Source organism: Arvicanthis niloticus, chromosome 19 (assembly GCF_011762505.2).
Source record: "Arvicanthis niloticus isolate mArvNil1 chromosome 19, mArvNil1.pat.X, whole genome shotgun sequence".
Classification (NCBI taxonomy): domain Eukaryota; kingdom Metazoa; phylum Chordata; class Mammalia; order Rodentia; family Muridae; genus Arvicanthis; species Arvicanthis niloticus.
The window spans coordinates 11,998,151-12,012,112 of NC_047676.1; the positions used below are offsets into that span (position 1 = coordinate 11,998,151).

The 13,962-nt window shown below is 42.4% G+C and overlaps 1 protein-coding gene across 1 annotated transcript; it reads left to right on the forward strand.

Moving 5' to 3' along the window:
• The first annotated feature begins 1,375 nt into the window (after window positions 1-1,375).
• Otulin (OTU deubiquitinase with linear linkage specificity) lies at window positions 1,376-13,214 on the forward strand. The gene is made up of 5 exons (XM_034523256.2): window positions 1,376-1,546; window positions 3,764-3,907; window positions 7,587-7,712; window positions 10,324-10,593; window positions 12,672-13,214. The coding sequence occupies exons 1-5, from the start codon at window positions 1,391-1,393 to the stop codon at window positions 12,864-12,866; spliced, it is 891 nt and encodes a 296-aa protein (XP_034379147.2). The 5' UTR covers window positions 1,376-1,390; the 3' UTR covers window positions 12,867-13,214.
• Window positions 13,215-13,962: the final 748 nt, after the last annotated feature.

Consider the following 13,962-nt stretch of genomic DNA (forward strand, 5'->3'; position numbering starts at 1 on the left):
TACACCCCTCGCTGACAAGCACTTATGGCCCAGAAGGGTCCTGACTGCATATTAGCAGCCCTTCCTGTTTGTGGGGGATGTGAGAGGAAAGGCAGATGTGTGTGAGTACTTCCTTATTCTACATAGCCTCCTAAAATTATCTCTTGAATTTCAAAGTGTTAACAGTGGCTGTTTTCACTTCTAGCTTAATTACGATGTATTCCACACAGAAATCTATCTGTGCTTGGATTATGTAGCCTTTTGTAAAAGGTTTGATTTCTTTTGAGAAATGGTGAACAATGAGGTGGTTTTTGAATAGGCAGTTTTTACAATTTACTATTAAAAAAAACACATTGCACTCCCTAAACTCATGGGCAGCTTCGGTGTTCAGCATGTCACTGGCACACCATGCTCTGTGCTTGTAAGTGCTGTGGGTTTTCCCCTTCCATCTCTAATGTCCACTGGGGCAGAGTCCTGTCCTCATTTCCTCAGATCTCCATTCCTGGCACAGTGCTTGGCACGGTCAGAACTCCTGTGACTATTTATTGAATTGAATGAAACACTTATGTACAAAATATGTAGGCTCTATGTGTTCTAGGTTTATGTCCTAAAACAATTACTAATATCTGTATCCTTAACAGTTTAAAAAACCAAGCCTGAGAATTGCCCTAATTTCTTTTTGAAATAACAAATTGTCATATGCACACATACACACAATCATAGGCATATATCAAGAAATCAAACCTCATCTACTAAATCAAGAAAGTCTTACTTAATTAAGGCCCTAAGTTCAATCCCCAGTACACACACACACACGCATATGCACACACACATGAACAAAGGAGAGGGGTATGGGGGGGGAGGATAAGTGAATTTAAAGGCATTTTATATATATAAACAAATCCATGTTGTTTGATCCTGAGTACTAATTTTGAGGACCATCAAAGGCTGTCTGGGGATTAGCCAACAGTGAGTGCTCTAATCCTTTCTGGCTTATAACAGAAACTATAGTCTTAGGAAAATAGCAAATGAACTTTTGGTTTGTTGTTATCTCTGTCTAATAGATATGAAAACGATGATGGAACTATTTCATGGTTCATATACTTGCATCTGATTAATAAAGTGTTCACAGACACCCGTGGATCAGATGAGTGTGAACTGGAAGGTTCCTGCAGCTCTGGGCATGTGAGGAAGGACTGCCATCCAACTCAGGATTTAAATGAGCAACCCGACTACTGCTCTGTGTAGAATGCTCTGGATGGTGTGGTGACAAGAGAGACCTTTTAAGATTTGTTTGTGGAGGTGGGCAGTAGTTTTTGTCATGGGCAGTAGTGAGATTGAGGGGTGTTTAAAATAGAGAAAGTAAGGCGTAAGGAGAGGACTCCCCTCAACCCTGGAAAGCAATGCCTTAATGTCCATTACACTTTCGTTGGCTTATTCATTTCATTATTGCCGTTTTGATTTTTCTACAGAACCCAGGTTGAGTGTGGCTCCTGAAGTGGATATTATGGACTACTGCAAAAAAGAATGGAGAGGAAATACTCAGAAAGCCACATGTATGAAAAAGGTATGGCCAAGGTGCACCTATGGAAGTCCCTCAAACCGTCTGTCATGAGTTTTCATGTGACATATGTATCATAGGATGCTTTTAGACATTGGTTAAGACTACTGCTATAAAAAGACAATGCTGTAAATATTGGTGTTCTAATTTTAGAGACGAGGAAACAAACTGCAAAGATAAGGACTTGTTTGGAGTCATAGTACTAATATAGAAGCAACATCAGTTCTGTAGTAACTTACCTTCTTTGAAGAACACATAGCTGTGCTGTTGCGAGTAGAGTCAGCCACTGGTGCTTCTCTTTGAGACAGTTGGGAATGCTCTTAACTGGTGCCGTAACCGCCTCAGGGATAGGCAGAGGTGGTTTACACCTTCTGCCCATGCATCTAAGTCCTAGGTGGGGAATACTCCTGTACTCTCTCTGCAGAGGGATTTGAACCATTTCCTTCATTTGAGGTGTGCCAGGAGCTACCTTCACCTCATTCTAGTGCATACACTGGCACCCCTAGAAGAGCCCCTGAGACTGTGATATGGTACTGGAGCTGCAGCATACCCTATGGGCTCTACCTACAGACTGTACTCCATCCATCAGTGCTAATGAGTAGGGGAAACCATGTGACACTGTTTCTGTTTAACCATTCCTAAGCTAGTGACAAACTTCTACCTAGTACTTAAGGTTGTGTCTTTTGGTTCTCTCTTTTTTTTTTCTTTCTTGGATTATTCATATTTTGAATTTGAATATACTACTTGTGTTTTAGACATTCTTTTGTATTTTTTTTATCTCCATGTATCATGTGCAGTGTCTGTAGAGGCCAGAGAGCGCACTGGATTCCCTGAGACTGGAGTTACCTATGGTTGTGAGCCTCCATGTGGATGCTTAGAATGAACCCAGGTCTTCTGCAAGAGCAGCCAGTGTTCTTAACTATGGAGTCATTTCTCCAGACAAATTTGGTAGAATTTGAGGACCGTATTTGAAAGCTGCTGCTGCTTTTCTTCCTCCTCCCCCTCTTTCTCCTCCTTTTCATCCTCATTGTCACCACCATTATTATTAAATATTATTTTAGAAAATATTACTCATTTTTAGGGTTCATCTCCGGTCCGCAAATCTGAAGGAAGATGTCTGCCTTAGCCCTAATTCTTACAAATCTGTGTTCTAGGCCCTTGCGTGTGAACTCTGTCACAGAGAACCTTGATTCTCAGTGCCTGCCAAAGGTGAAAGGCTTATTTTCTCAGAGGCCTTCAACAGTCATGCTGCCGCCTACTTGGGGTCTCCAACTTTTCACCCAGACTCCGCTGTGAATCATGTCTGTATTTTCTTGCCTGCCCTAGAAAGGGCATTACCAACTAATAATTTCATTCTCTTGCCTTAGTCCCTTCCAAAGATCTGTTTTAATAGTTGGTATGTCTACGTCCAATACTGAAGACACTCAGGTTACCCAAATATGCTATACTTTAGAACTGATAGGAAAATCATTCCTTTGTGGGATTTCAGGGAAAGAAAGATTTGACCATTCAGTAATCAATTAAAACAGTCCATTTAGAGGTGCAGCTTTGTAAGAGCTATGGTGTAATCCGAGCATTTCCACTGTCTGTTAACAACTTTGATTCTTGATTTTTAGTCCTTATTTGCCTAATTACCTGTGTTTCGATTTGGACATTCTTTTGGAAGTGTTTATAAATCCCAATTAACTGTTTTTGAAGTGTTAGGTTCATCTCTGAAGTATAGTTACAGATCTGTAAGATTCTAACGGCCCTGCAGCTTTTGGATCTCCTAATGACGTAGCTGTGATATGTATGTCAGGTTGTGTGCATCACTCTAGTGCTTGTCATGAGGCTGTTATAAACAGACCTGGACCATCAGTCATGAAAGTGTTGTGCACGCAGTCACATCATTGCTACACTTGATAGCTGCCTGTGCCACTGTTCTGTGTGCAGCAGTGTGCCATCTATGACAGCAGCAACCTGATATAACACGAGGAACTGTATTAAATAGTCATAGTGTTAGGAAGGTTGAGAACCACTGTTGTAGGTGCTGAGATTTCATAAAGCATCAGTATTTTAAGGTGAATGGAATTGTAATCAGAGATTGGAAAGCCTTACTGAGCTGTTCTTTCTTTTTTACCATCTCCCAGTGAGTTAGGACAATTTTTCCCCTCAGGGATGGAACTTTTCTTGCTGTCTCAAGCCAGTAACCATCATCTGAAATCTTTGATGTTTTCTCCCAAGGGCTATGAGGAAGTTTCTCAGAAATTCACTTCCATAAGGCGAGTTCGTGGTGATAACTACTGTGCATTGAGGGCCACACTGTTCCAGGCCATGAGCCAGCCGGCCGAGCTGCCTCCCTGGCTGCAGGACCTGGAGCTCACACTGGTATGTTGCTGCATGAATTTGAGTCCCATTGTTTCAGGAAGTTCTTGTGAGAAGACTTCTCTTTTCTGCTCATGTTGCCTAATGGTGTTATATGCAGCATGATTTCAGTGTATGGGTTTGTTCAGTTTGCATCTGTAGGCTGATTTTATATGTATAAAAATGACTAGAAATAATCAGTATTTTCAAGAAGAAAAAAAGACAAAACTTAACATACTTAGGCTGAGTTAAAGACCTGATGTTTAGAATTCATAAAAAAACACATAGAAAAAAACTTGACTTTATTTTAGTGTTTCTATGAAGTAGGTTATGTAATTTTTATTGGAATCCATGCAAGTTTTAGGGGCAGTTCAAAAACAAATATATGTTTCATGATGAGATGTTAGTGTTACATGGAGAAGCCTTTCCTGGAATTGGCTATCCTTAGTGCTTTAAGTCTGCCACATAGTAGAGTCCCTGGGATTTATGCCTGCAGGTGTCTTAGTTCAAAGAAGGTCTCATGCCGATGTTTACTGTAGAAAAGGAAATTCTGTAAATCCTGACACTAGTGAACATGGCTTTGCTATTTTCTATTTGCACATGAGTTGAAGGGCTTTGGGGGGGAATGAGGGTGAGCAGCTTAGGCTGACTTCAAACTTGTGGTAATCTTTCTGCTTCGGTCTTGTGAGTGCTGGGATTTCGGGTGTGAGCAGCATGCGTGGTGATGTAAACATGGTAAAGCTGTTACGTCTGTGTGGTCTAACACTTGCCAATAAGGATTTCCTAGGAGCAATAGGAGTGTGTGCTGCACTCATAAGTATAATGGGTAAGTAAGTATAGTGGGTGACTGTGCTGACTATCTTGTTCCTGTTCCACTTGGGCTTCTTACACAAGCATGGACTATGTGCTTTCAACACACCCAATAAAGGGAATGAATGTGTTTTACAACTTATTAAAGAAAGAAATGCAAGTTTTAATTTATTTCTAGATGTTATTATTCTGAGAGGATAGATTTTGCCTACAATACTCTTAAAAACAAAAGAAAAAGTACTTTGAAAATTATTACCAAATCTGTTTGATTCTTTTGAGCCTTTATCTTTTGGGGGCTTTTTAGATTTCTAGGCTTATTTGACACTAATTTGAAATTTTTATACTTTTTAAGAGTTTTTGGTGCAAATAATGTCCTAAGTAATTAAACATATACATTATACCCCAGAAAAGTAAAGCAATAACTCCTGCTAACAGGGTGCATTTGGGTAACATTATCTACCACATGTGAAATGGATCAGGTAAGCAAGGTGGATGCTGCATGCCTGGAATTCCAGCACTTTTCATGCTAAGGCGAGAGGATGGTGACTTCTAAACTGGTCTGGGTTGTGTAGTGCAGCCTTTTCGAGAGTGATTGATAGGTTGTGTTCTTGATCAGTATTAAAATGTGTTCTTGTAGGAGCGATGAGGCGATCGTGAGGTTTTCCTGGCCTGCTTGGAGTAATGTGCAGATAACTGTTAAATTCCCACAGCAGCACACACTTGTCTTCCCGAGGGCGTGCTCACTGCAATCAGTATTCACGTTGATTGGATTTTGCTTCTGCTCAGTCTCAGATGAAGAAACTATGTTTGTTCTCATGCCCTCGGAAACTTAACGCAGTTTGGACCTTTCTTGACTTGAGTGAAACACCTACCTCCAGCTCTGTTTGAGGTGCTACAAAAGGAGAGGTAGAAACACAGGCTCACTGACTGAGCAAGGGTGCTAGCTGCCTGCTTCCATTTGCAGACTCTGTGACCTCAATGCCACCAGGGCATCAAAGGGAGACAGCTAGGCTCGGCAGTCGTTGCTCGAGAATGACTCCTGGACAGGGCGTTCTGTTCTGCTGCTGCTCAGTTTCTCTGGCCCATATGACCCATGAAAGTGTTTAAAGTTATAGTTACTGAATAAATAAATCCAACTCCATTGTTCTTTCCTAATAGTTCCTTTAAACTCTTGTTATCATGTGTCTGTGTGATCCTGTGTGCACGCGTGGGTGTTATAGTGAGTGTACGGAGGTCTGAGGACAGCTTTGTGGAGTTTGCTCACCTTCTATGTTTACATGGGTTCCTGGGATTGAACACAGGACAGCAGGTTTACATGGCCAGTGCTTTTTCTCTGTTGAGCTGTCTTGTTGGTCCTCTAACCTGGCTTCTTTTCTAAGTCTTACTTTTTGGACTTTCCTCCAAGATTCCCACTTGTGAAAGTATATATGCTGGACCTCGGCAATCACTTAACAGACTGACCGATGAGTGACTGAGATGAGTGAGGAAATTAACCTGTTTCTTCCAACAGTAACTGAGTCCTTAGGTAACCGTCCAGTGTTACAGATCACACAGATCTCCTGGGGCTGCCTATTTCTCATATCCTACCTTCTAGTCTTTGGACAAGTATTTTCTCTTGGATTGTAGTTCTTGGAGTCAGGTTGTAATTTCACTTTGTTGCCACTTGAGGGCACATTAGATTCTGGTGCTAAGTCCGAGACTAATTGGACTGCCTGTGCGTGTCTCAGAAGTGCAGGACGGTGTGGGAACAGAGTGGGCTGTTGCAGCTTTTATCAAAGTAAGATATGATGTAGAACACTGTCACTGTGATTTTGATTTTTGTAGAGATAAAAGCCATGTTAGTTACACGATTGTCATGGACTGAGGAAGCACAATCAGAGTTACTGTTTATGAGCGTCTCAGAGTCCTAGGTTCTGTGGAACTGGACATGTCTTGTTCTGGACTCTTTATTGCTGTTAAACCAGCTCAGTATAGGGTGTTAAGGATATGAGTTTTTGACTCCAGGGTTAAAATCTCTTTCTATTTTATATTTCCAATTTTCCTCCATTTGTTTGTTCGTACATTCATTCACTTTGTTTGTGTGTCTGTGTGTGCCTCTCCTGCTGAGCCGTCTCACTGGACCTCAGAGGTGAAATCTTAGCAGTGTAGTGATGTGCCCATACCCAGCCCAAGTCTGTAGTTTTTATCCGACACTCCCAGGACTCTTGGGAAGATATAGTTTCTCACGCTGTCATCGATTGAATTGTAGCCTTCAGATTCCAGATTCTTGCTTGTGGCTCTCTCATAAGAAAGGTACTGCTCCCTCACCCTCCTGCAGCTGGGGGTCTGACTCCTCTTTTCCTCATCGTATGGTGTGGAGTAAGTATATGTGGTAATATTGCTTTAGCAGATCTTGTGTTTTTAGTGGGTCGTTTATAAGTATCAGAAGTTAGGCTTTACTGTTGTATCAGGAAAAGGAGCAGCTTTTGACTTTAGCATGGACCTTCCAGGCTTACAGTCACCTTGCTGAGCCATGTACTAACGCATGGTAAGGCTGCCAGAGTCTCCAGAAGCCAAAGGTAGTTAGTATGAAGACCCAGTGTGGATTATTCCGTAGCTTATCCTCAGATTTGTGCCTTGCCTGTCCTTGCCTGTGGCTAGTGTTCTGCAGGCTGGACCCCTGGCGATTCGAACCAAAAGCCTTTAACCTCGCAGCCTCCTATGTGGCAGTACTTTGAGTTTGTGACTTCATGTACAGATTCTCCAACCTCAACACCTATGATACACTTGCAGGAATTAATTCTTGAAATAAAGTGAGTTCTGTATGAAGGCATTGAGGTGTCTTCCTTTTAGGTTGTCTCATAGATATCTTGTAACACTGACAACTCTTCATCTCTGTTTCTTGATATTCCAGTTACCAGAAAAGCTGATAAACAAGTATACCTGGATCAAGCAGTGGAAACTTGGACTGAAATTTGATGGGAAGAGTGAGGACTTGGTTGAAAAAATTAAGGAATCCCTTGCCCTGCTAAGGAAGAAGGTTTGAGCGTGTAATTTTCTATCTCTGATCAATGCAAAGCTTTCTCTTTTGTTGTTCCAGCAGATTTAATGTTCTAGGCTTATTTATTTATTCAAATTTATTTTGTAAGTTTAAAATAAAGAAGATTCATTTTGGCTCATGGATTTCTTTAGGGGTCAGAATTTGCTAGTTTCAGACAAAATAATTTTGGGCTTGGGGAATTGTGCAGTCTGTAAGTGCATGACAAGGAACTGAGTTTGGTTTGTCAGAACTTAGATAAAAGTAGCAGTTATGGTGGCATGTAATTGCAACCCCAGCAATGGAGAGCAGAGGACAAGAGGGTCCCTGAGGGTCACTGGCCATCCAGTCTAGCCTCACTAATCAGTGACAGTCACCATATGCATGCATATACATGATATACCCCTATACATGTGCACACATATACTTGTACACACATTGAAAAAGGAAACCTTAAAAGAACATTAATTCCTCTCATGGTTTTTTTTTTTTTTTTGGGGGGGGCAGGGGTAAAATGGAAAAACACCATTCTGTTTTCTTAGGGGTGGTGCCATATATAAGTGTTTCAGTTAACAGTTAATTTTCTTCGAAAGAAACCTTAGTAAATATAATTTTAAGTCATATGTGTAGGTTTTAGGGTTATTTAGCCCATATTCCTTTTTAAAAGATTTATTTATTTATTGTGTGAGTGTATGTGTATGTGCACACATGTGCATCTATGAAGTCCAGAAGAGTGTGCTGGTTTCTTGGAGTTGGAGTTAGGGGCGGGGTGGGGGGAGGGGGTTGTAAGCACCAACATGAACATCCTCTGTAAAAGCAGCAAGTGCTCTTAACTGAGCTATGTCTTCCATCCTTTACCCCATGTTCATATTCTCAGTGTATTTATGTGTATCTCTGTGCAGCTATTAAGTTCTTTCCAGTTACTCTTACATTTAAAAAGTCTACCAGTATATGTTAAAAACTTTTTCAATAAGTAGACTTAGTAACTTGTCTTTTGAAGCCATCCTGAGAGTAGTCTGAAAGAGTTTACGGATAGCTTGGTATTCTAATTTCCTGTGGTCTGGTGTATACAATTCTCCCTTCCTGTGGTAGAGAGCACTGTTGTCCCCCTTGCCTATTGGAGTGTAATGTTTGGGGGCCAGAAGCCCCTGACCTGCTGGAATGATGAAGGCACGCTGGAAGTCTTTGAAGGACAGAGTGGTGAGTTTGTCAGCTTAGCTATAAGTTGTGGTTTCCTTTTCAAATTTTTAAGGGTCTGGTGAAGGTGTTAGGTTTTTTTATTATGTATGTTGACTGTAGTTGGCCCCTCCTCTGGGGGAGTGTGTATGTAATGCCAATCTACAGTAACATTAAGGTTGCTCAGTAATCCGTGCGAGCAGCTCCCAGCAGGTGTCTTTGTCATGCTGCCACTAAAAGTTGGTTGGGTTCCTCTACCTTTCAACCAAGAAAGTGGGATGGCTATGGTGACCTCTGTTCTAAAGATAAGGGAACTGCAGCCTGGAGGGAAACCTTGAAAAGCCAGCTCTTAGTCAAATCTTGACTCTCTGTCTCTAGAGTTGTGCTCCTAGCCAGCACCATTGTCTGCTTCTAGAAAATATGAAACGTGACGACATAGTCCAGCCATTAAGTATTGGAGAGTTCTCTAGTCAGAATTACTACACTTTTTCTCAGGTTTAAAATTCAGACTGGTGTTTGAAAGCAGTGCCAATTAGTGCTTATTCATAAGGACTGATATTTAAATTGACATTTTTTTTCATGATAGCTTAGCAGTACACATATTTACAATGTTTAGTTCATTTAAAGAGTTTGCTTATTATGTGAAAACCTTGATTTTTAATTAGTAGTCAAGAATTCCTGACTGGATTTATTGATGAGACACTCATGTATATTTTTAAGACATTATGGCCGGGCGGTGGTGGCGCACGCCTTTAATCCTAGCACTTGGGAGGCAGAGGCAGGCGGATTTCTGAGTTCGAGGCCAGCCTGGTCTACAGAGTGAGTTCCAGGACAGCCAGAACTACACAGAGAAACCCTGTCTCGAAAAAAACCAAAAAAAAGACATTATGGAGTAAGTTTAATAAACCAGTATTCAGAAGACCCCACAGTCTCCCTCAGTAGTCTTCCAGTTTGGAGGGTTGTCTGCGTGTTTCTGGGGTTTCTAAAACCTCCAGGTGTAGCAGTCACAGCTGGTTGACAGCTCTCACGCATGTCCTGTCAGCTGTCTGGGTTGACAGCTCTCACACACGTTCTGTCAGCTGTCCGGGTTGACAGCTCTCACACATGTCCTGTCAGCTGTCCGGGTTGACAGCTCTTCGTGTTCTCTGTCAGCTGTTTGATTGCTGGCGTTGCTTGGGCAGGCAGAGGATCAGTGTCCACCTCACATCCCCCTGCCTCCCTCCCCTTGCTGTGTTGCACTTCACATTAACAAGAGAAGCTAAACGAGGGCTTCATGTGGTCTGAGGGACAGTGTTGTCTGAGGTGCGAACTTGGAGCTGTTTGCATTGGCATGTTGCTCACGGTCCCTTCCTTTGAAAACCATCGAGTAATCATGGTATAGAAGTATGCCAGGGATTTTGAGACAAGAATTGTAATGGTGACAACTTTCTTATTGTAGTGGGTATGCCTGGCTGCAATGAAAACGGCTGAAGCAAGGCAGACAGCTTGCGATGAACTGTTCACGAACGAAGAGGAGGAGTACAGCCTCTATGAAGCTGTAAAGTTCCTCATGCTAAACAGAGCCATCGAACTGTATGATGACAAGGAGAAGGGAAAGGAAGTTCCGTTTTTCTCTGTGCTCTTGTTTGCCCGAGACACATCAAATGACCCTGAACAGCTCCTGAGGAACCACCTAAACCAGGTGGGACACACTGGTGGCCTTGAACAGGTGAGCTATGTCTTTGAGAGTATTTTATTCCTATGCTAGCCATCAAGGGGGTCCCAAAACTTGTAGGTCAGTTCAGTAGCATCCTGCCCAGCCCCTCACGAGCTTGCAGTCATGGCGTTGGATGGAGGATGTACTTGCATAACTCTTGGCAGGAAATCTACATCTTTGTTGGTAGCCAGAGGGTCATTCAGTTCTTCACTGCATAGGCATCTCCACAGGTCTGCTGTTGGTTTGGAAGAAGCTACACATTCTCGTTTATTCCATATTCTATTTGTTATAAGCTAGTCACTAAATCTGTTATTTACTCAAGGGGTGGTGGAGTTCTACCCTTTTAAGGGAGACATTTCTAAGACTTATGGACATAGTTTATTGATCTTGACCCTTACATGGTCCTAGGATTGCTTTTGCGAAGTGATGGATAAGATTAGTTTTCTTGTCTCTCTAGGATGCTAATATAATTTGAAAATATGTTAACATTCTGTGTGCATGCATGTGACTAGCTACCAACTAAAGAAACATTAAGACTCTGAATCTAACCTGCTACTTTCTACTTGGACTCCAGAAAAGGCCGGAGTACCAGGACAGATGCTTCAAGGAATAGAGAGTCAAGTTGTGTTTCTGTGAATCTTTCTGGCAGATAGAAATCTATGAAACCTATTCTGTTGTTTTACTTAAGGTGTAAGGAAGAGTAAAAGACTACGGGTTATTGCTAGGCCAGAAATATTTATGATTACTTAAGATTACTCTTTGTACTTAGAATGTAGGCTGCTTGACTCCTGAACGAAGGAGTCAAGGTCTTGTGGCAAAGAGTCTAGGAGGACTTGCGCTACACAGTAGACTGAAATTAGTCCGTTTTAAGACCCAGTGAGCTCTGCTACAGTGGTGTGTCCTCTTTAAAAATATTACTGAAGCACCATTAACCCCACTCTTTTAAACCACCAGTGTAGTCTAATCTTGAGCCATGTTGGAACTCCATAATGAAATCCAAAGCTCATAGTGATCAGGCTTCCTTCTCTCCAACTGTAGGCAATCATACTCTAATTTCTGGGTATACATCTGCCTGTTCTGGATAGTCTTAGAAGTGGAATCATACACTATGCAGTATTTTATGGCCACCATTTCGATTTAGTATAATGTCTTAGGATCCATCTGTGTTTTAGAATGTACTGGGACTTCATTCCTTCTTCTCACCAGGTAAAATGGCATTGTATGGCAGTATCCTATTTTGTGCACTCATCTGCTCGATGTGTGTTTGGGTGGCTCCTGCTGACTGCTGTGAACAGTCATCGGCAGGGTTGTGTGTACGTGTGTGTGCACGTTTCGTTTGGGGTATATGTCCAAGAACAGAATTGCTGTGGGCAGATAGTAATGTTGTGACATTTTGAAGAACTACTATTGAGGTCTAGAATGTATCTCAGTGCCAGATACTTGCATAGCTTGGACAAGGCCTACGTTTGATCCCTTGCATTGCCGGAAGAAGAGAAAGAGAAGTAGCTGCCCCGCTCTACATTCCCACAGCAGTTTCTCATTTTTCCATGTCTTCATGGTGATTTTACTATCTTTTAAAAACTAAGATGAAGTTCACAGAACATAGATCAGCTGTTTAAACTGTGTGATTAATTGACAGTATGTTTTCAGTCTCCATACATTTTCATTACTCCCAAAGAAAACCCCTTATTCACGGTCACTCACTGTCTTTTCGATTGTGTACATTCTCATAGGCGTGAAGTTCTCATGGTTTGCTCTCCTCTGAGGGCTTATGATGTAGTGTGGTCCTTAGCCACTCATTTATTGTCTTTGGAGAAATGTCTTCTGAATACTTTGTTCAATTTGAAACTGATGTCTTATTATATACTTTATTAAATTAACATTAACCTTTTCATGTTCCAAGTATGAGTTTCTATTGGATATCTGCTGCATTCTTTATTATCCTTCTCCTTGACTAGTTTCAGAGGGGAGGAGAATGTTTGCAGCCAAGCCGTGGCCACTCATTGTCTGGGATAGTGGATGCCCTTGGTGCTAGGGGCCGTCTTTCCCTGTGGGTTCCCTCAGAACACTCATTTGCTTTTCCTTCCCAGGTTGAAATGTTCCTTCTTGCCTATGCTGTTCGCCACACCATCCAGGTGTACCGGCTGTCCAAGTATAACACTGAGGAATTCATCACGGTGTATCCCACTGACCCCCCCACGGACTGGCCAATGGTGACCCTCATAGCTGAGGATGATCGACACTATAACATCCCTGTCAGAGTGTGTGAGGAGACAAGTCTGTGAGGGACACATGTGAACAGCCAAGAGATGCACACATGCAGCTCCTCTTCTGGTGGCCTCAGATCTGCAGGTCTCCAAGGACAATTTGGGAAAACTCTTGGCCCCCTGGAGCCAACTTTGGACCATTATGATCTGAAGACTAGCTGTTGATAATGAGAATTAATTAGCCGAGCCTTCACTCATTGTTCTGTTACACAGTATGTTTCACTGGGGGCTTCAGCACGTGCCTTTGGAAGGTGCAAACTGTGTCTCCATAAGGCAGATGCTTTTGGGTCAGAGGAAACTGTTTGGAAAGGAATCTGTCCAATGAAAGTTCTGACGGTAAACTGGTTTTTACTTCTCTTTTTAAAACAGTAGTTTTGTTTTTTATTTTTTATTTCTTGTTTTGGGAATGGTGGTGATGGGTCTCATTTGTGGTCTTCCTATGAGATATGCTTAAATGGTAGTGTCCTGGGATGAGTAGTTACAGTATCTTTGGTAACCCTCATCTGCTTTTGGAGGGATGGGCATTGAATTTATATGCCAATTAATATATTTAAAGTAAATTGTCTCTTAGAAGACTAAGAATGGGGTCCCAGAGTAGGTTTTTTGAAGGCTGGAATGGTTCAGAAGAGAGTGGGGAGGAGTCTAGGCTTTGGTTGCTGAGGCTTTGTGCCCCGGCATTGGGAGATCCTCTTTGCACATGTCCTCTAGTATTGGGGTTGCGGGTTTCAGTGATTCCAGTTTTTATACAGGTGGAAATCTAAACTCGTCCCTTCAGTTCAGAGGTGGGTCCCCCTTTACATGCTGCTGACGATGCAGTGTCCTGATGAGCCCGTGTAACTCATCCTGTGACAGGATGTGACACAGCCAGCCATCTGGGACGCCTGATAAGCGAGCCAGAGCAGAAGTGTGTGCTAAGCCGTCCAGAAGTGTGCTGGAGCTGCCCAGCACCCAGGAGGCAGCCGGGCTGGCCAGGGTAGGTTTGTCTGCATGGCATGAGCCATGCTCCTGACTTGGGCAGGGGTGACTGGGGAGATGTCCTGAGCGTGGGTTGCCGTGGGCCCTTTATTTCCCTCAGGAAGCATAGCCTGTAGCCCTTGTTCCTGGGAACCAGATG